Source organism: Larus michahellis, chromosome 12, assembly GCF_964199755.1.
Source record: "Larus michahellis chromosome 12, bLarMic1.1, whole genome shotgun sequence".
NCBI classification, from domain to species: Eukaryota; Metazoa; Chordata; class Aves; order Charadriiformes; family Laridae; genus Larus; species Larus michahellis.
Window position 1 is genome coordinate 1,079,124 of NC_133907.1, and position 21,806 is coordinate 1,100,929.

Consider the following 21,806-nt stretch of genomic DNA (forward strand, 5'->3'; position numbering starts at 1 on the left):
AGATACGTATTTAACAAGTGTTAGTCCCTTCCTATCCTGGAGCGGCCAAATCATAAAGGTTCCTTGAAGTTTTAAGGCTCCTTCCTAAAACTGTTTTGTCTCTGTTTCACTCTTTGGGGCCAAAAATATGTCTGAGGAGTGCTCTCGCTTGTCTGACAAAAACCTTCCACCCGTCCCTCCCCAAACCAGTGCATTCATAACCATTTATATTCACCTTCTCTTGCGCCAATAATTAAATTTTAGCTTAAACAGCATTTTCCTCTCACTGCCCATATTATTATAGAGAACAGCCCCTTTGTCTCGCTCCCGGTGGTCGTCTCTGCACCCAGGAGTTGCAGCCAACATTCGGTTCCCTGCCCGCCGTGGAGGGGGAGGCCCCGCCATTGCCAGGCTACTGCCCAGAAACGGGCTGCCAGGATGTCCCTCTTCTCCTGGCTGTGTTTTGTGGAATACCCAAGGGGACAGTCACGGTCTAAGATCTCCCACCTGGCGGCTGTGCGGTGGCCCATCGCCCCACGCCACTCGGTGCTGCCAAGAGTTGGGCACCTATTCAGCATGGTCAAAGGCAGAAATAGAGGTCTCCTCTGAAGACTTTCACTGTGGAAACCTAGATGCCTTTTGGAACACGGGCTCTTGTAGGTTAATTAAAAAATATCAGCAAAAATCATAATAAAATGTTCTCACTACATAAAATCAAAAACCTTCCTAAAGACTTAATTTCCCTTTTTAAATTTAGAAGCTGAGGAATAAACTTGACTGGATTACATCTGTTAAGTTAAAAAAAAAAACCAAACCAAACAAAACACAAACCAACAAACAAGCCTTAGAAAAAGATAAAAGAAAAAAAGTAATAATTTTTCATTTGTGCCTGATGGGGTTGTGTGTTTTTTTTTTTTAACTGTTTGCAAATCTTCAGTGTAATGGTTTGAAACCCAGTCGTGTCATTTCTTTACGCCCACACACAGAGCTGCAGTAGTGCAGACACCGAGGCAGGCAAACCACATTACCAGCATCGGCCATTAAAACTCTTCCCACACCAAGCGTGGGCTGGCTGCACCCCCTCCGCTCCTCGCGCACACCCCACCACCCACCCTCCAATTTTCAAACGCTTAAAAAAAAGAGAAGAGAAAGACACTGAAAAAAGAAAACAGGATGCTTCTTTTGTTTCAACGCTATTCCAGGGAGACCTGAACCTCTCCACCTGCCTGTGAATTGGCCACCTAAAGGTTAGCAAGTGTTTCGTTATCATTTTATATAGACAGAGATATCATTAAGACAGAAATTTTAAAGTTATAATATTTTTTTATGTGATGGATTTTTCACTTAGCAGTGAGAACGATTTTGCCCTAAAACACAAAGCATTTTAGTAATGGCCCCACTTCTATTTCTAAGAGGGCTTTAATCAGTATGTTTTCATCGTTTAGTCCAACCTCCGAAACTTTAAAAGATGGATTAGGGTTATTATTTCTCTGTTAGAGCAACCTGTTGATTACAGACTGCTGGCTGGAGGTTGTTAACTCTTTCCTAACAAGGGAAATGCACAGGAGTGAATTTGATGAAAGGACAAAAGAATGGAAATCCTTTAAGCTCTTTAGATTTTTTAAGCACTAACAATCCTATTTTTTTTTTTCATTGTGAAGCCACCAACAGTGTTACAAAACCAACAGATGTGTTAAATATGTCTCTTTTTAGAAAGAAGTGGTATAAATTTTAAATAAATACATATAATAAACTAGAAAGCATTTCTTATGGTAGCAGCATAAGAAGTAGAATAGGAAATATTCTCTGATACAAATTGCAGGAAGAGATCAAAAGGGCCAATACGATGCTTACTTACGCATTAAAATATATTTTAGCTAACAACGTTCTTATTGATTTAAGCCTTTTGAATGTTTTCATTTATGAATATTCAAGAAAAGGAGAATCAAAAAGATAGCAAACTGTATATTTAATAATGATGAAAACACTGGTGCTGTTCTAGAATGAAGGAAAGGCATCACAGATCACATTCAACTTAAAAGGTTCTAATGCTGTATTCTGGTATGGTGTTTACAAAAATAAACCAATTTCACTGATATTACACAATCCTGTGAGTACAGTGTCAAAAACACTTGTCCTCAGGATGTGGTACAAGAATTTCAAAGTTCGATCAGTGTGTTCTCTAGTGGCTTTGTACTTTGACAACATGCCAGGCAGGGCAAAACTTCGGGAGCAATGACTTCGTAACAAGTAGCAAGATTTCCCAAAGTCAGAATCTGGGCAAGAAATGTTATCACTGAAAGATCATGAGGGTTTTGGATGATTAGGGAACCACACATTTTCATCCTAATTCTGCAGGGGGCTGAGCCTCTCACCTTTGTTGACAAGGGTTGAGTGCTCTGCACGCTGCTGCGCTCCTGCGAGAGCGGCCACAGCCCTTCCGAGCACGTGAGAGGTGAAGTCAGTACTTCTGTTATGAGACATTTCAGGGTATGAAGTCAAACTGAGAAACGGGCAAAGGCAGAAATAGGAGAAAACAAGATTAACAGTAATTTCTGGGTTAATCAGGAAATGTATCAGTTCCGTTTTGCTAGTTTGAATTAAGGTCTACAAAGCCCCAGAATCAGGGTACACTCCTAAACTTTTCCATCAAACAGGTGGTGTTTAAAGTACCTGCACAAAATTTATTTCAGCCCCTACGGTTCACTATTACTGTATTATGCTACTGTTTCAGTAGCAGCTTTGTCTAGTCAATCAAGGGAGCTCCTCATCAACACCGGCCCCTTGCGCCAGCCGTCAGGGGTGGACTGGCAACAGGAAACGGCAGTTCCAGCGTCTGTAACTTCTGCTGACAGTAAGACACCACGTGCTGTTCTCAGCATCATCGTCCCCATAAGAAAAATGAACAATTAACAATCCTATAAGATACTTTCTTTTCATTCAAGTTTGTAAAGTACTTTAAAATATGTAGTTGATAGGATCTTTGAAATCTATTTCCTTATTAGTACAGGAAGCACGCTTATCGCCACTTTCCCTTGCGCCCCTCTTTGACTAAAGCCCGTAGGTACCTCTGAAGGACCGAGGGTTTCAGACATCCGGGCAGGAGCCCTTTCCGCAGACTGCTGGAACCCAGAAACGCATACCAGCGGTGGGGGGGTTATCTCCCCGGATCCTCACGACGACATGAATCGAGAGTGAAGGGCGATGCAGCACCACGTACTCCCTACTGTGTAGCGCCTGACGCTGGGCTCACCTTTCTACAGAGCTGCAACAGATATTTTGCTGTATGTTGAGCCAACTGAAGTTAATTGGGTTTCTCTGAGCAGGAAAAGGTTTTGAACATAAATGAATGTAAGCAATCTTGCATAGAGATCCTGGAGAGGCGGTCGATGCCCCACGCCTGGCAGCGTTCAGGAGGCATCTGGACAATGACCTCAGTAACATGCTTTAACTTACGGCCAGCCCTGAGTTGGTCAGGCAGTTGGACTAGACAATTGTTCCCTTCCAACTGAAATACTCCTATTCTAATTATTCTATTCTATTCTATTCTATTCTATTCTATTCTATTCTATTCTATTCAGATTCCAGCCTAGGAAGTGACATCCAAAAACAGATTGGTTAAAAAAAAGAAAACAAAAATAACTTAATTTCAAATAGAACTAATGCAGTTTAATAGTGGTCCTCTCTATTAAGTGCACAGCTCAAATTACTTGTAGGCATTACAGCAGTCTGTTCATCCCTAGGAATGGGAAGAATCGTAGGGTGCTGTGGAGTCAGCCTGATTCCAGAGCCACTTATTCAAGATTCAGAGATTTTAGACAAAACTTCAAAAGATTCTTCTACACGCTGAAACCTGTGTGACAGTGCCAGACATCCATGCAGCCACTTGCTTCAGTTGTAACTTGCTTTATTTAATTTTTGTTTCTTTAAGCCTCTCAGGATAAAAAGTTTACAGTTTTAGCATTTTGAAGTCAATATGCTACTGAGTGTTCTAAATAATGAATTTTAAAAGCATATTTATGTTTCAGAGTTGTTACTAGTTCCAGGATACCACTGGAATTGTTAGTACTGTTTGAGATAAGTGTCCCTTTTAAGTAAGTTAATCTTAACTTAAAATAATAATAGTCTGTCTCAAAGTGGAATAAAATATAACAGAATTCAGATATGTGATAAAACCAAAGTGAAACTAATTTTGACTGCTTATGTAAAATGCCCATAATCTTCTGTTTGTATGACTTGATTCATGCCAGTATTCTGTTACAAGATACGCATCTTTTGTTTCACCGTTACTTTGTTGACTGTAGCATGCAATAACCCTCCAGAAGATCTCACTTACACGTGAGAATCCGTTCCTTTAGGAACGTTATCTCCCAGGAGAGCTGAAACTAGTTGCTGCATGTAGTTGTATCCATATGGACAGACTGAGCCTGCAGACGAGAAGCGTGACTCACCGTGAAGCAGTTCGCAGTGTCATGTTGTTTTAGAGATTCACTGATTTTAAGCATGTGCAGCGCCATTACCAATCACTGGGAGCATTTCGGGGTATAATAGAAACTAGAAGGATTTTAAGCAACAATACTAGGCCCTGTTAAGAGGTTTTTTGTCCCCTGAATAACTAAATGACAAGCAAAAAAGATAAGAAGAATAAAACAGAAATATTTCTCCAACTCCAGAATTAGAGGCCTACTAAAACAGGGCCCAGAAACAACCTGAAAGCAGCCCAAACCACAGGCAAAGCTCTCCAAGAGCAATAAAGCTGTGCAGAATGACAATCCATTGACACCTCCGGCATTAATCTATCATCTGAATTACTAAAATAAAGAGCTTCCACTGAAGTGGATGCTCGACAACCACAACATTACGCTTTCACCAGTCTCCAATGTACAAGGTACAGGCTGCGGCTATCGGAATTGGGCAGGTGCTCACCGCGCTAAATTATAACCAGATTAAAAGCTACATCTTCCAAAACACAATATTCCTAAGGAATTTTTACAGATCAGATATGCTGATTTTGTAAGACTACAGGGAATGCATACTGCGGTTTGGGATGCACTCAGTCCAACAGCAGCAGAGGACGCAGCCATTCCCGCTCCCCCAAAGGACGCCGCGCTCCACCGACTGCTTTATCCGAGGACTCGTTATGAAGCCAACCCACAAACAAAGCCTACACTCTTAAAATGATCTTTTCACTTCTCTTGACTGTCCCTTATCCCGTTTTCCCTACAGCTTTTCCCAGAGTTTAGGGAGGTCTGTGGAGCATGACTTAAACACTTTTGACCCTCTTTCACCGCTTTCCCCCCTGGTTACGCCCTACCCCACCGCCGGGCAGCGGGGGAAGCAGCCGGTGGGTAATGCCCACGCTGGATGAGGAGTTTAGCATTTCAAATGTAGCAAGTGTCTTCTCTCCACCATTCTTTTATTTTCCGACACATCTTAAGAGAGATCTTTACCGTAAAGTTACAAGGAAATTACCTTTAGGGGTATAAAGAAAAAAACTCTACCATTGTGTCCGTGTATTTGACTGGATGATACAACTGAATGCGGTGTACAGAATGCTACATTTCGCAGACAGCTGATTCTGTTTATAGGTTCCTACATGAATAATGATAAAGGAGACGAAGAGATTGAAATGCTACTTCACTTTCTTCTGTTTCACCTCTTCCTGTTTTCTGAAGGTTGTTACTGTGTAAAAAAAAAAAGAAAAAACAACTTCCTACTTCTAATCTGTTTCAAGTCTTTGTCCTCGTTTCCCTCTGCTTGCATCAAGTATTGACAGAAATGAAACTTCTTTTGCTGAAATGCCTGGCTCGATGAAAGGTACGTAAGCTAAAATTATTTACAGACTAAAGAGGATTCCACTTCTGTATGCTCTCTGGTATTATATTTAAGGTAGGGATCACCAAAAGCTTTTAAAAAAGACAAAGACTTCTACAATATAGTACACTATCTATGTTGAGAACGTTGAAAAGCTGCTTCTGGGTGGTTACAAAAATAAACTAACTCTATCATGTCTACAGATAACAGCTGTAGACCAAGCCAGGGGCCTGAGCACTGCATCTGCTTAAAGACTATGATGCTCCTTCCTCTCAATGGTGTGTCAAAAAAATTACTTGTAAGTGCAGGAAATAAATAGTTACATGCTTATTTTATGACTTTATTAATAATGATGGGCAGTTGATGGTGCATTTACGTGTGCCATGCAGAAGACAAAAGTCTTTTGCTTGTATAATCCAAGATTACTATAACAGGTCTGATAAAATGAAGCAAAGTTTATCAAATATATTTGAAATTAAGGGGAAATTATATAGAAAAGAGGAACACGTTGGATTTAAAATGAGTTTTTTATACCCCGCCTTATTGAAATACTTTATACTTAGTCTACTATGCTGATTTGTCATCTGAAACTTCTCCAACTTTTTGACTTTTCAGTGTTCCACAAACCTGAAGGTATAATTCAATCTAGGAACAAAACAGTTGTACTTAAATGGAATTTTAATGACCACTTTTGACAGCTTAAGAAACTAATTTAGAAAATTTTGGACAGGTCAAATCTTGCTTTTAGTTTTGCTTATTGGAAATTTTTCCTTATCTAATTAGGATCCAGTTTTTACACTAGTAGTTGGATGCTACACGTTACAAATTGAGTTCAGAACATGAGGCAGATGCTCAGTAATGGAGCCTGGGGGGTCATCAACAAAGGAAGTTTTTCTACTTTAGGCAAGGACTCCCCTGGATTAGCCTCGGGGTGGAATTAATTTGAGATAAGCTATTTTTGTCAGTGTACAAAGAAATACAGCGGCTTTTTTTTTAATATATATAAATGACAGACGTGAAAAGTGTGATCATATTCGCTGCAGTAGAATACAAGCCACGGAAGATTCACTTAGGAAGGAAGTATCTTTTGTTTGCTGTGAAGAGCAGCAAACTATCACAGCTGGTAGAAATGTACCATTAAACTATTAAAAGTAATGAGATTGTGTATCACCATTTTATTTGTTTAGCATTAGTTAAAACTTCCCTTTAAATTCTCTGTAATCATTTAAGTATTTTCTTTGTAGAACATTACAGAGCACTGAAATGAGCGGGGAGAAAAGGCAAAATCTAACACGTTGCTGTGTGCAGATCAGTTCACTTGACGGGTTCTTTTCTGGGGTTTTTATTACACTAAAATCTTTGGGTGAAGACAGAGTCCCACCGGGCAGCGACGCCTTTCCCATCAACGGTCTGACCCTCAGCCCTCGGCAGCTGGCCACTGACGGCCGGGGCTGAGGCGCAGTTTTGCTGGGGCAGGTACCGCGCGCAGAGAAGCCAATGGCCTGGCCCGTGCCCAGAAGGGAAGTCAGGGAGCGCGCCCGGGGACTGCAGTGCTGGCGTTTTCTCCACTTTTCCAGTTCTTGCAATCAGCAAGGCAGATCAGAGAGAAAGTGGAAGAAGCCCTGGCTGTGAAACACAAGCTGCCAGCCAGCAACAGAACTTCCCAAAGGGGTGCGGAGTGAGGAGCGCAGAGGAACAGGTGCCGGGTTCTTGGTATGTTAGTTTTCGGGTGCTCAAGGAGACAAGTATTTACAGTTGCATTGTGAGCTACGCAGAGGGATGAAATAATCAGTGGGATTAGAAGCAATATCCTAATATGCAAAACCTTTTCCTTTGCAGAAGACTAATAACCAAGAGGGTTGCTTTATCCTTCAGTTTCAGAGGTGCATACATTTAATATGAAAACTACCTGAATTCCTAGTCTATTTATTGAGATGCTAATTACATTTATTACTGAGCACATAACTCATTTGATCATTCATAGAAAGTTATTTTCCCATTTTTTCACATGACGTGAGTGAGACACTATCATTTTCAGTTGTGAAGGAACAGAACTTCTCTTGGATCTCCATCCAACTCGGTATCAGCTTACCAGCTTTATTAACTATTCTAACAGTAACTCTAATGGTACTCAAAATCAGTTACATTGAGTTTGCCATTTCTCCTTTATGTCAATTATTCCAAAATTCTCAGTAACTACATGCGACGGAGACTTTGCTTTGAATAATGGTAACGTAGTGAGTGTGTCACGTGGAACCAGTCCAAATTTCATATAATATTTTTGAGTAAGTTGTTTTACTATTTCCTAGTAATGATTACGTATTCAAATGATCCAAGGAAGGTACACAAACACCACTACAGACAACACAGTAAGGCAACAAACTGCAGGTTTCACATTTAGCCACTGATGATGTTATTTCAACTGGGGGTTTTATGACGGTTTGCACAAGAACGGCTCATTATTCGTAACAGCCAATGGATACAGAGTTGTGAGTAGAGTTTAATAAGAATTTGAATAAACGTTCCCAGATCACCTTCTAATTTTCACCCAAACTATAAGAGGGTATGCCAATGACTTTATCAGCTCTTCCAAAAATAATTTTCAACTAGTTTATCTGGATAGTTTCCTAATTTGTTTCTAAGAAAGAAAAAAGATAAGACATATTTTTGTAAAATAAGAAGTAGTCTGGACCACCACCACCCCTGACTATATTTGGACAGATTCCATAAGAATAGGTTCACTTTTTCAAAAACCATGTCTACAAAATGTTCTCATCTGGGATTGAAAGCAGTATACCACAGTATCACCTTTAATTAGACAAAATTAATTTGGGCTACACAAAAGATACCTTTAATTTATCCCACTATTTTGCTCTGATACCATCTTTTCTACTTCATACGTATTTATGTAAAACTCACTTGTAAAACAGGACATCGGTTTCATTTTGTTCAGATATTTTCATTTTGCATCACTCGTTGCTATGTGTCTGGCCTTTGCTTGCTTAAATTGGGTAAACGCAGGTAATATGCAGCCGTGTTTAACGTCCTGTGTTTGGGCAGGGTTGCCCACAGAAGCCGTGCAGTTTTCATTCCCAGAGATTTTCACACCCAGGCTGGAGAGACCCCTGTGCAACCCCAGCTGAGCGCGGGGCTCACGCGAGCCCTCCTGAGGCCCCTTCCAGCCTTAATTGTTCCGTGCTTCTATGTTAACATTTATTAATATAAATTCTTAAATTAAAAAACATGGTACAAGTATGTAATGGGAATAGAACCATAGAATGGCTTGGGTGGGAAGGGACCTTAAAGATAAACCAGTGGCACCCCCTGCCCTGGGCAGGGACACCTCCCACCAGCCCAGGTTGCTCCAAGCCCCGTCCAACCTGGCCTTGAACCCCTCCAGGGATGGGGCAGCCACAGCTTCTCTGGGCAGCCTGGGCCAGGGGCTCACCACCCTCACAGCAGAGAATTTCTGCCTGAGATCTCATCTCAATCTCCCCTCTTGCAGTGTAAAACCCTTCCCCCTCATCCCATGGCTCCCCTCCCTGCTCCAGAGTCCCTCCCCAGCTTCCCTGGAGCCCCTTTAGGGACTGGAAGGGGCTCTAAGGTCTCCCTGGAGCCTTCTCTTCTCCAGGCTGAATATGGTTCCAGAAAATTTAAAATTTATTACTTCTGGGGTGCTGAGATCCTCCATTTGCAAATCTGATGCTCAGATTTATTCCTAATACTTTGGGTACTTACTGTAGGGTCTAAGTGCAATGTTCAACGTTCTTTACACCGTACCGAACTTTAATTCCTAGCTAAGAAATGAAAGATGAGCCAATTTAACTGGAAAATGAAGTAAGTATTGCCTGCATATAAGATTCGTGTTATTCTTAATTGCTAACTTTCCCAGTCTGGCCGTGGCAAGTGTTTAATTTGTTTCATTCTCCTACTTTGTTTCCCCTCTCGTACAGCTACCTCCGTGTATGGCAGCCGGCCTTCGCGATGGAGCAGCCCGCCGTCACAGCTGCGGGGGCAGAGCCACCGGCTCCCGCGGCCCCTCTTCACCCCGCGCAGGTTCGGCAGCGGGGGCCAGCGCCGCCCCAGCCCCTCTATGTGAAAGCGCTCCCCGTGCCGCTGTACCAGCCCGGGGGCTGGCAGCCCGGCAGCCCGCTGGTGACCGGCAGGAGCTGCGTGCGGCTGGAGGGCAGCGGCCTGCCGCTCATCCTCAACACGCTGCTGCCCGCTGACGGCTCCCAGCAGCCTCCCTCCGCTTTTCAGAAGCAGCTCGGGCAAACCCTGACGCTGAACATAGTGAGCACTTTGCCGGTTTTATCATCACCAAATTCTTGTGTAAGTGCGTCTATTGGAAGCCCAGGAAAATCAAAAAAAGCTGGGAAATATATCTGCAAACACTGTGGACGAGATTGTTTGAAGCCAAGTGTCCTTGAGAAGCACATTCGCTCTCACACGGGCGAGAGGCCCTTCCCTTGCACCACTTGTGGTATCGCGTTTAAAACTCAGAGCAATTTGTATAAGCACAGAAGAACTCAAACACACGTCAACAACACCAGACTGCCCTCAGACTCGGACAACACTGCCATATTGGAGCAAAATGAGAAATCAGCAGAGAGCATTGCGTCACATCAAAGCAGCAAACTGCTCAGTAGCACCGGGGAGGACAAGGGGGTGCAAATGGAACAAGTGAGTTCAGAGACCAGCGCGGACACTAAGAAACTTCCTAATGACCTTTCGCTGCCGGCCACAAGCAATTCATCATTTGCTTTGGAAAGTCAAGAAACCACAAATCAGTCCTCTAGTTCAAAGGCTAATCAGGGGGTTCCTGAAAGAGAACCCCAAAGCTCATCATCTCCAGGGGCTTTGCCAAATGGTCAGTGCCAGAGAAAGAAGATACAGGAGCAAAGAAGCCCAACTGCCAATAAGCACATTCAGCTGCAAAGGCAGCAGGCAACCTCTTCGGAAAAGCAGTGGGATTACAAGCCGTTTGACTGCAAGCTGAAGAAGTGTGAGAGCACGGACTCGGGGTACCTGTCCCGCTCCGACAGTGCGGAGCTGCAGCTGGCGTCCCCCAGCCCGCTCCACAGCCTCTGCCAGCCCAGCGCCGAGCTGGAAAACCAGCCTGCCCTCGGCACCCCGGGCTGCGCCAGGCTGGAGGTGGCTGAGAAAGCTACGGCCTTGATGCTAGAGAAAAAGAGGCTGGAAGAACACATTTCAAAACTTATTTCTCATAACAAAAGCGTGGTGGATGACACCCAGTTAGACAACGTTAGGCCCAGAAAAACTGTCCTTTCTAAACAGGGGAGCATTGATCTGCCAATGCCTTACACGTACAAAGACTCTTTCCATTTTGACATCAGAACCTGTGATGTAAATAGGAAGAAGAACCTTTCCCTCTGTTCAGCAAAATCTACCTTCGCACCCCTAGAAAAATGCAAGCCAATGTTTTTCCACTCGGTCCCCACCCAGTTCTCCACCACCATCGACGCCGTGCCCGTCACCCGGAGCAACTCCCTGCCCTTTGTGGAGGGCACCAGAGCGGCCCAGGACAAAGCCGGCTGCTCCAAGCCGCTTTCTCTTACGAAGCAGCCGGTAAATCCGGGTGCTGCTGCTTTGCTGCCTAGCAACAATCTTGCTGCAAATTCAGTGGATTTTCCCAACAGCCATCCCCGAGCGCTAGTCCGACAAACAGCAGTGGATGATTTGCCGCTCAGTAACGTGGCTGATCATCCTCCTGCCCCAGGGGAGCTGCAAGGGAGCAACAGGCTTGGGGCTGGAGAAGGAATCGGTGCCAAAAATAAGAAACACCATCAAAGGAAGTTAAAGATGTTCTCTCAAGAAAAATGGCAAATGTATGGAGATGAAACATTTAAAAAAATCTACCAGAAAATGAAAAGCAGTCAAAATGCCAAGAAAATTAAACAAAGGGGGAATAAGCTTACAGATACTGCAAGCTTCACTCCTGACTCAAAGGAATCAGGCAGCAGTACTGAAATTGCTGAGGAGAGAGATGGCGGGAGCTCTGCAAGTGACAGCCTCTCCTCCCTCGTGACAACAGGTTTGAACACCAGTAAATCAGAAACCTGTACTAATGGTAACCATATTGTACAGGATGTGTCCTCTGGGGAAACTGCCAACAGTTCAACCTACGCCACGGAGACACCGCACTCAGGAAACGCTGGTGCGCAGGCTGTGACGAGCAGGACTTCCCGAGAGCTCGGTGGCAGCGACACAGACAAGTGCTCAGGTGGCCACGGCGCGTCACCAGCTCCCAGCAGCTGTGAGCTCAGGCTCCAAAACCCGCCCTGTCCGCTCAACGCGAACGGCAGGAACGACGACCGCTTGCCAGCACAGAGTAGCAAATGGGGAAAACCAAGCCCTGGGAAAGAATCCAGTACATCTGAATCAGGGTGTAAAAGCACTTCAAATGACGACGGAAACCGTAGCAGGAGCAAGGGGACCGGCCCGCGCGACCTGACGCCCCCGGGGGCCCATTGCAGCAGCAACAGAGAAGCTGCAGGGAAGTCCCAGAATTTACCATCAGAAAGAAAAAAGCTGAAATTTGAAGTGGAGAAGACAGAAGACATTACTTCAAAGTCCAGCCCTACTCCCAGTAGTGAAAGCAATGGGGGAAAAGAAGCAGAGAGGGTCTATCGCACCAGCGCCCAGTGTCTGTCCATGGCACCGCTGACACGCTCCAGTAAAGCAGAGGGGCAAAAATTAAGCACAGGAAATAATGAATGCACTGGAGGTACTGAGAATGTGGAGTATATGAAAACAATCAAACTCCCCACAAAAGCTCTTAATTACAGTGATGTTAACCCTCTTTCACATTCAGCAGGTACCTCAAAAGCTTCATTTGTGGGATTTTTAGGGCCTGAATTAAGGGGAAGTGATTGCAATTCTTTTGCCTTGCAGAATGCAACAGATGAAGATGTCAAAACACGTCTTGTGGAAACAGGAGCAAAAGCACCGCTTTTCAGTGACAATGCTGTTGACATGTCTTCTACAATTCATCCTCGGCAACCTGGTCGTTTAACTCCAGTCCCACAACAAAACGCCTTTGCTCCAAAATATATCCTCAAATTGCCGCAAGACAAGAGAGCCTCAGATTTGTCGCTTTTGCTTGGACCAGAACAGAAGATTTCACCTTGCACGTCTGCAACAGACACCTCAAGCAGCCCCCCTGGCTCCCCCACCAGCGCAGCACTCCGTTCTCACTCTAACGATGTGGTTTGGTCCCCTGTAAGACTTGAAGCCAGACAAAAGGCCAGCAAAGGAGAGCTACGGTGGAACGTACACGCCAACTGGAAAACTCCAGTATTTTGTTCACCAGTCCATTCAGAAACAACAAATAGCTTAACCACAGCAGGTAACACCTTTTATAACCAAAACTTCAGGCAGCCGGATATTATAAGAGATGCTTGGAAAAACAAACAGAACAAAAATAAATTAAATTATCAAAAGCAAACAGAAGAGAAGTGGATGCGCATAACTACTTCTTCTACACAGACCCCCAGGAAGAACATACGCTTTACTTCTATGTATCCAAGTGGTTTCTTCATATCAGCTGACATCAAAGAAGAGAGGAAGGTTTTACATCGCCTTCGCTCAGGAAGCGACTCTCTGATGATGCCGCCAGCCTCTAGCAAGGACGCAGAGCCAGCGGCCGAGGGCTGGGAGGGAGGAGGAGCTCCCTGCGTTCTGAGGGACCCTTCACCAGCGCTGCAGGACACGCAGCATCCTCAGCGCTCGACGGACAGCCCCACCTGGTTTTGCCATTCTTTTGGCACTTTCTATTGCCACACTCTCACCACTCGCAGTAAAGAATTCCCAGCACCACCCCACAATAATCTGACTTGCTGCTCTGGAAGTTTAATAGCAGCAAGCACGAAGGGCACCTTCCCATCACTAAATGCTGAACCTCGATTAACGTGGTGTTGTTTAACGAGAAGCCTCCCTCTGCCTGCCGAGCAGAAGGGGAGTGCAGACTCTGCCTACTCCTCCATGCACACCCGCGGCAAGGAGTCAAGCAATGAATGCACGCTGTCAAAATACGATATTTCTATTTTCAAAATGAAAAATATTAGACACAGCAAGACTGTGGCATACGGCTTAACAAACAGGAGTTCAAAAACATTGGTTTCATCCCTTTCTAAAGGACAACAGACGCGGGAGGTAATACTAATAATCCTATTTCCTTTCTCAAGAGGGTGCAATTGGCTAACACCCCCACCCCCATTAGAAAAATAAAATTATTATCAAAACTGTATTTACGGACATTTACAGGCTTTGTCGATACAGAATTTACAATTTGTGCTTTAATAAGATAAGTTACATATTCATTTGATGAATGAAAACCACATTCTTTTGCGTCAACATTTAAGTTTCTTTCACTCGGGAATTTCAGTAGGAATGCTGTCTAGGGCGAAGAGTGCATTTCTATGTCCTGATTTTCCCCTTACATACATATTCTTCTATAACAGCATATGTATTTCACTGTTTTCATTTGAAATGACTATTTCAATTAGAGTAGGCCTTCAGCAGACCATTAATGTCAAGACTTTATTGTTCTTGGAGACACTTGGAGTCAAAGACAGCCCGTGTGCTCGATCTCTCATTGTTTAGATACATGAAACGTCCACAAACCCAAACTGCATTAATGCCCTGTGAAGTGTTTAAGATTTGAAAGTTTTTCTTTTTCAGGTAAGTGAAGACAGACTGGTCTATCTGTCAGATCCTAGAGCAGCTCTGTAAGGCTAAGCTTACTTTTTACATAGGAAGAAGAATACGAAAGAACATGCACTAATTCTATATAGATCCACAAAAGCAGTGAGTTGTTTCAATTTTGTTTTATAAAAGTAGATGGACAAAGTGATTAGAAAAAACTAACAGACAAATTCTAGGAAAAATTCAGAGTTGTGCTATTTAACTACTATACTATTCAGTGCTATTTAAAAAGAGCATGGATTTCCAATCTCTCAGTTAATGTAATTCACAATTTTAATGTACTTAATTTTTTTCCAATATTCTCAACAGTTAAGCTCAGCAGCTCCTGGTGGTGCTTTCAGAAATATTTCAGAGCAAAAGAAGAAAATGGTAGTTTGCAAAAAGGAAAAACTCTCAACAAACAAAGTCAAGAGGAGCCACAAACAGAAAAAGATTAAAGTCACCCCAAAATGGTATGGAATATGGTTTTCACCTTCCCTAGATACAGACATAATTTTGCTAAAATGGGTGTAAAAGCGCCACAGAAAATAGAAAGTCATCCCCAAAATTCAACCTTGTCAAAATTGGGGGAAAAAATTAATCTCTCAGCAAGAGCAGCAGTTCCACAAAGGTAAACTATAAAAAATGTCCGTACGGGGTTTACTATCAGGAACAGACTTTTCTAAGCAAAACAGACATATGCCAAAGAAAGATGATGCCTGGTCAGTTGAATCTCACTCTGCTTTAGAAATGATTCCTGTCTGCCAGAATTGTCAGCATTTACTTTTATTTGACGGGAACCAAAAGACTTCCATTTTTAATCCTGTTACACCTAAAAGCCCCGTGCGAGACCCTTTTGTCCTCAGGAGATCTAGGTCCCGAACTTGTGTTCACAAGAGAATGCAGAAGAATAAATATCAAGTTCTACCACAAACTAACAAAGCCATCTGTAGTTTAAAGGATCGTTCGGTTTAAATAAAAAGCAGGAAGAACTTGGGTATAGAACTATCAAAGGCACATTGTATCAGGCAGCAGAGTTTCTCCGTTTTTAATGGGAGCTCGTATCGGTGGAAGATTTAGCCTCCGCTCCTTGAAGAGCGTGGGTAGCAGATGGCTGCTGACTTGCTCCAATAAGAAACACATATTGTGCACGTATATCCCTCTTATTTTATTTCACGACCAAAACCAGACAGAGTGACTCCCTTGTGCACAAATCAGTGTCGGTAACTTAATCACCGTGGCCAGTTTGAAAACAGCACTGCAATTTTGAAGGATCATAAGAACAAAAATAGAAAACTCAGGCCAACGTCACCCAGTCCAGTGACATTCCTCTAGGACTTCTTTTTCTGGGTTGTTTTGGGGGCGTTTTTTTGTTTTGTTTTGTTTTCCTGCTGGTCTCAGAATTTATTTATTTGGCTATACCAAGTAAGTACAGGGTGCTGAAAGCTCAGGGCATGCATATTAGCAGCTAACCGCCCAAACTGTTAATCATGAAATGTAATATATTTTTCTAATAATGCCAGACACCTGAATAAGCACACCCTTTTAGATTTACTTATTACTCTGTGTATAGTGACCGATTCCATCGATAGAGGAATGGGACCTTCCGACGTCCTTCGGTCCCAACCGTTGGGAGTTACCGAGGGACGTGGCCAGAGCAGGGGACGCGGCAGAGCCGGGTTATCCAGCGACTGGCATTAGTGCTGATGAGTAGGTAGCACATAGGAAGTGAAACGTAACAAAGCCAACAACTATGCGCTCGCAGGTGATTCCTGTGTGATTCACGTCTTCATGAAGTATGTTGTTTTAAAATTCCAGATATAGGAAAAAGCATCTGTTATTCCTGAATCCTTTTCTCTTAGCAAACCAAGAATTTACTGAATCCTACTGAGGAAAAACTTAATAAAATAATTGTGGGTCTCTTGCCTAAAATCCTGCTTTTTTTTTTTTTTGGAATCGACATAAATTAACATCTTCACAGTGGTAAATTGCTGTTAGACTTAAATTTACGGGATGATGTGGCATTATTCTACTCTGGCTGCTTTTCAATCCCACATACTTGTTTACCCTTTCGATGCCGTCGGCCACGCAGGACCCGGGGGAGGCACACGCACGGATACGCTCAGCTGAAACTGAGCCGCCCGAGCAAGCGGCACGGCTTCCCAAATAGAGCCCTGGAGGCTTTGAAGAAGGGCTCTTCGTCACAACCCTGTAAATTTAACAAGAAGTGCCATTCTGCTCAATCAAAGGTACACGGTAAGTATTTTGAACATTTTTTAAATGTACTGAATATTTATTTTTTAAGAGAATGAACATTAGCAGTATCTCTGATGCGCACCTGTTCCACATGGAACTGCAAACCCCTTTTTGTCCTTCACTTTGTTTCGCGAGTAAGAATACAAACACCTCGCACATTTTCAGAACCGAATGCATGATTTTCATTCACATACTTACATATGTGAATTTGACAATCAGGAGGACATTTTAAAAAGAAATAACTCAAAATAACCTTCCACTAGCAGCCTAAACAGTTTTAAGACAGATCTTTATCTGTTTCTGAAACAAGACGGTATGTTGCAGTGGGAAAGGGGCTTGGCGTGTTGATTTGCTTCCGTGTTTCAGACCAGCACCCCCATTTAATTAGCGGTATTAATGCAAATGATGTTTATGCCACAACCATCTTGGAAGCAGGGACAATACCCTGTCTCCGTTCATAGCAGATATCAACAGCTATTACTTTGCAGGGCAATAATGGCCAAGAAAACCCCCAAACCCAAACACGTATAAGTAAATGAGAAAATGTATCAGGCTTAGAATAAAAATGTACAGAAAATAGTAAAAACATAGAAGTTAGTTCAGTGATATGATGAGAAATTTAGTAAATTCTAGCATGTGGGGGAATAAAAATAAAAGTAAAAGTTTCTTTGACCTCTTTTCAATAGAAAATTACCTATACCAGCAAAAAGACACATCTCGTTCCACCTCAGACAAGCCACTTTGCAGGAGGAAAAAAGAAGGAAAGAATAACTCAGGAATATCTTCACATATTGAAAATCTAAACCATGTTAAAGAAAAAGACAAAATGGATAAAAAAGTAGGTATTGTACCTTAATTCATGTATTGCTTTTTTATTAAAAGAAAAGAAAAAGATATTGGGATATTGGTAATTAAAACTTGAATTATATTCAGCTGTTTTAAAGTTCAAGTTGAGACTACTTTGTGTCACAGATTTTGTTTAAAAATGTGTTAAAGGTATTTGTGGGGTTAAAATATCATGAAAACTTACTAATGTTAGAATTAGTTGTTTTAAAAGAACAATCACACTTGCATCAATTGACACGGATCATCGGCACCGCCGATGTCGGAGGTGCCAGCAGACGCAGCACAGCGTATCCTGAGGCACAGACAGGGAGCCTGAAACTAGGGAAGCGCAATGGCCACGTCGCATGGGAAGAACACGTACCCAGGCTGGCACCCCAATTTCGTTAGCCCTTGTGGAAGCTGGTGCCGCTGGGGTTTTGGCCGTGGCGGGACGGGCCGCAGGTCTCCGGGCAGCGCTCGCTGCGCGGCCTCGTGGCACTGACGCCGAGGCTTCCCCTGGCCCCGCGCGAGGACGAGAGCTGCCGAGGCAGACCGCTGCTGGGCGGCGTGAGCGCTGCTTCTTCAGGTACCATAAGCAGCATCATATTTAGGAACCTAATCCTGAAAATGTTTTTTACTAAGTAATTTTATTTCCTACACGTATCTCACCGCCTCGAACACTGTAATATTTCGTACAGATTCATCACAAACCTTTCCCCCTGCATTGCACAAACATCATTGCAATACTTTTAAATAGATATTAAAGATATTAAAAGATATAAAGATATTAAAATATCTTAACAAGAAGAACATCATCCTAGACGGTACATAAGAATGCAGCTTGAAACCCCCAACCCCTCTCACCCATAAATTATTAGCATGGTCTGTCACCCACCCAAGAAAAAAAAAACCTAAGGAAAAAATATATCCTTTACTACACCTCCCACACACACTGTGAGAAAAAAAAAGTTTTCTTATAAAAAGAGGGATGAGTAACTCGGTCTGCAGTAATGAAAAAAAAAGAGTGCAAATATAATCACAGTTGTATAAATAGAGGCTGACATTATGCTTAATTACTCAGTTGATACGAGTTACAGCAGAGGTAAATGTTTTCTCCTGATACAGTCAACTAAGATAATCACTGCACTTTTATGAAGGATGGAATTGCTCTGGATTGAAAATTGTACATGTAAATCTTCCCCCCCCCCAGTTTCTACAGGACATTTCTGGGCAAATCAGGGAACACACAAGAACGAACTTCTCTTTTCAGAACGTTACAGCTCCTCTGGAAACACCTCTGGCAGCCCATTCCTTCTCCTCCCCTGTGAGCACAGCCACCCCGCCGGCCGGCAGCGAGCCGGAGTCCTGCTGCACCGCGACACAACCCCCCCTGCTGCCCCCCGGCCCAGGGCAGTCGCAGCCAAGAGTCCCCAGCGACTCAACGGCATCTGCTGCTTGGTCCTGCCCCTCTGATTCTACAAGTACAGGCAGAGGTGACCAACCTGACAGCTCACACGCAGAGACTACTGGTCCTCTGCCCTTACATCCAGAAGCAAGCCAGGGAAACACACTGAATATGGACCCAGAGAGTCAAAGATTTGGTACGTTCGAGCCGCTGACCCAAGCCTCGGGAAGGCAAAACCTTCCAGCTGAAGCAAACGCATACTCATCTCCAAAAGACAACTCAATGCCCCGTTCCCAGCCTGGACGTTCACGTTTATTGGGACCAAAGGCAGAGTCAGTCACAAGGGCGGAATTACCCAGCACAGACTACACCGAGCAGCCAAACTTCTCTCAAAAAATCCTCGCCCTTCAGGGAGGCACAGAGAGGGACGGAGCCCACCTGCAGGCCAACAGCCACGGAAGGCCACGCAGAACGGCCACTGCTGCCTTTACAGAGCCCCCAGTTACTCTCAGGTCCCCCGAGTCCGAGACTTACTCTGCAACACCTTCCAAGGCATACAAGAAGAGAGGGTTAGAGATGATGAGGAAGCAAACCAGAGTTGAGTATGATGACACTAGCAGTGATGATGAAGATAGGCTTGTTATAGAAATATAGCACACGGGCTGCTAACGAGATGCTCGTATGATGGCCCATGACAGAAGGAAATACCTCGGATGTTTGATCTGTCTTTCTGAAGCACCTTAAAATCAGAGAAGCCATTCCTCTGTGCAATAGGCAGCATTCTCTTCTGAAGAGAGCCCTTTACTTCAAGGACTCAAACTTTTTAAAAAAAGCTCATTTGAAGAAAAGAGGGAGCTGGCATCACACACTTAAATGCAAGTGGTAAACCCATGTTTACGAGGGGTTTCCAGCATTGTAAACATTCTTAGCTAATTCCCACAAGTGCTAGCTGCCAGTGGCTGTATTATTAAAAGGCTATGGTGTATTTATTTACTACTAACAATACTGTAGTAGCTGCTGCCTCGGTATATGAGCTAAGATCTCCTGGAAGGGTACAGACATGTTCTTGTCTATATACTCTTCTTTTCCTGTAGGCACTTCCATCTGGACTCGGAGCGATACACTGGCATTAAGGGTCTGGAAGGATATTGGAAGGGTCTGGAAAAATGCTGATCTTTTTCCATGTTGCACAAATGTCAATGCTTCTTTGTGACAAATGACACAAGCATGCTTTGCCTTGTGTTTTGTGCCTTTTATGCCAAGATCTACTCAAATATTCTTGATTTCTAGTTGGAGAATATGGGTGTTAGCTATTGATATTTCCTTGTGGTAACATTTCTGACAAGGATTTTCTTGTTATATTCATCACATTGTGCTCCAACCAATATAATCTGGAATGTTTCACTTTTATTGTAATCTTAGGTTTATCTGCAATGATGCTACTTTATTGAGTGTAAAGAAGCTATATGGCATAACTTGTTTTCTTTTTTTAACAAAAAGTTTTGTGCTACGAACCCTGAAATTTACTGGTTTCTATGTGAATAAATAATTAGATATTTTAATTTGACCAAGTGTGTTCACTTGCTTGATTAAACTGATAAACATTAAAAACATTCCACTTCTACATTATAGTCAAATTCTATACTTACGCTTCTACCGCTCTTATATTGCATCACACATAGGGTTTTAAGGATTAACCTACAGGGATATTCAGAATTGTTTTTACTTTAATAATGCACAGGTAAGCTTATATAGATCATAGTCACAAAAAGATCAGGTATACTACATGAGAAAAATAAATGTATATGTGCAAAAAGATACCAGAACATCTAAGAGAGAGAACAAGTGCCAAGTCCCACGCAATTCCTGTGTTTTCAGATGTCTTACGAACATGAGAAGACTTGAGGTCATCCATACAGAGCTTCACCTTTAGCCTCAAATTATGTTCATAAATTTATTACTGGTACAGAAAACAAAAATAACTATCAAAATATTACCACGATTCCTAATTCTAATGTGTTAACAGAAAAAGTCAGGAAAAAAATCTACTTTCTCAGAATAGAGGATGAACCACGAAAGGTATTTTTCCCTTTCTAAAAATGTACAATATTACACCAATTACAGCAGTAACTGGGGCCAAAACTGCAAGGAAAAAATCTAGGAATGTTAGTTTAAGGGTGGTTTCTAGAATCAACTGCAGAGACGCAAGTCCAAGACGGTCAGTAATTCCCGAGCGTAGAGCGGGTGCTGTGCCATTCACGGGCTTTCTGCAGGCACGTCTGTTCTGAAATACGGGCACGGACATACCTGATGGGCCCCGCGTTCCTGTTCCTAACCGCCGGGAGAAGCTGCCAGCAGACTAGGACAGACTTGTAGAGAGCCTATATATAAATTCATTTTATACATAAAACAGCTTAATGTATAATATGTGGCAATATTCTTAGTACATTAACTAGTATTACAGTTCAAGCATATGAACATTTAATGATTTTTAGTAGCAATTATGCTAAATTTCTTAGTCCACCTCAAACCTTATCAGAAGAACTACCGTGTTACTCAGGAAACTTCTACGTGAGATTATTAGCAAGAAAAATGTTGATACCATCACTAACAGGACGAGTTTCACTAGGTTTGGTATTACAAGGACAAGAAAGATCAAAGCAAAAACTGTCCTGAAATCTTTCTTGCTCTGTTCAGAATTTGTGCTCCAAGACAAACCTGAGAGGTTTTGGGTGAATCCCGGGTGCAAAGAATGTAAATAGTGCGAGTTCAAAGAAGTACACACTAATATAACTGCAATTTGGGAGAAAAAGAGGAAAAG

The 21,806-nt window shown here is 42.9% G+C and overlaps 1 protein-coding gene and 1 long non-coding RNA gene across 12 annotated transcripts in view; one reads left to right on the plus strand and one right to left on the minus strand.

The window, feature by feature from the left end:
- Positions 1–21,806, minus strand: part of LOC141750476 (uncharacterized) — a 72,351-nt gene that overhangs the window by 10,959 nt on the left and 39,586 nt on the right. The gene's annotated exons all lie outside the window — the stretch shown is intronic.
- ZNF831 (zinc finger protein 831) lies at positions 624–20,547 on the plus strand. Of its 11 annotated transcripts, none has more exons than XM_074605570.1 (7): positions 624–1,226; positions 5,568–6,091; positions 9,747–13,968; positions 14,830–14,972; positions 16,481–16,755; positions 17,442–17,593; positions 18,791–20,547. In XM_074605570.1, the coding sequence occupies exons 2-7, from the start codon at positions 6,069–6,071 to the stop codon at positions 19,637–19,639; spliced, it is 5,664 nt and encodes a 1,887-aa protein (XP_074461671.1). In that variant the 5' UTR covers positions 624–1,226; positions 5,568–6,068; the 3' UTR covers positions 19,640–20,547. The 11 variants fall into 11 exon arrangements, with proteins under 11 accessions (XP_074461671.1, XP_074461675.1, XP_074461672.1 ...); XM_074605574.1 differs by having other exon boundaries at positions 5,568–5,796; XM_074605571.1 differs by having other exon boundaries at positions 5,655–6,091.

Excerpts from the sequence above, each read along its gene's own strand:
- ZNF831 (XM_074605570.1), top strand. The coding sequence starts at position 6,069 with ATGGTGTGTCAAAAAAATTACTT. Across the intron at positions 14,973-16,480 it reads ATTAAAGTCACCCCAAAATG|TGGTAAATTGCTGTTAGACT; the intron begins GTATGGAATATG and ends ACATCTTCACAG. Across the intron at positions 17,594-18,790 it reads AAGACAAAATGGATAAAAAA|TTTCTACAGGACATTTCTGG; the intron begins GTAGGTATTGTA and ends CCCCCCCCCCAG.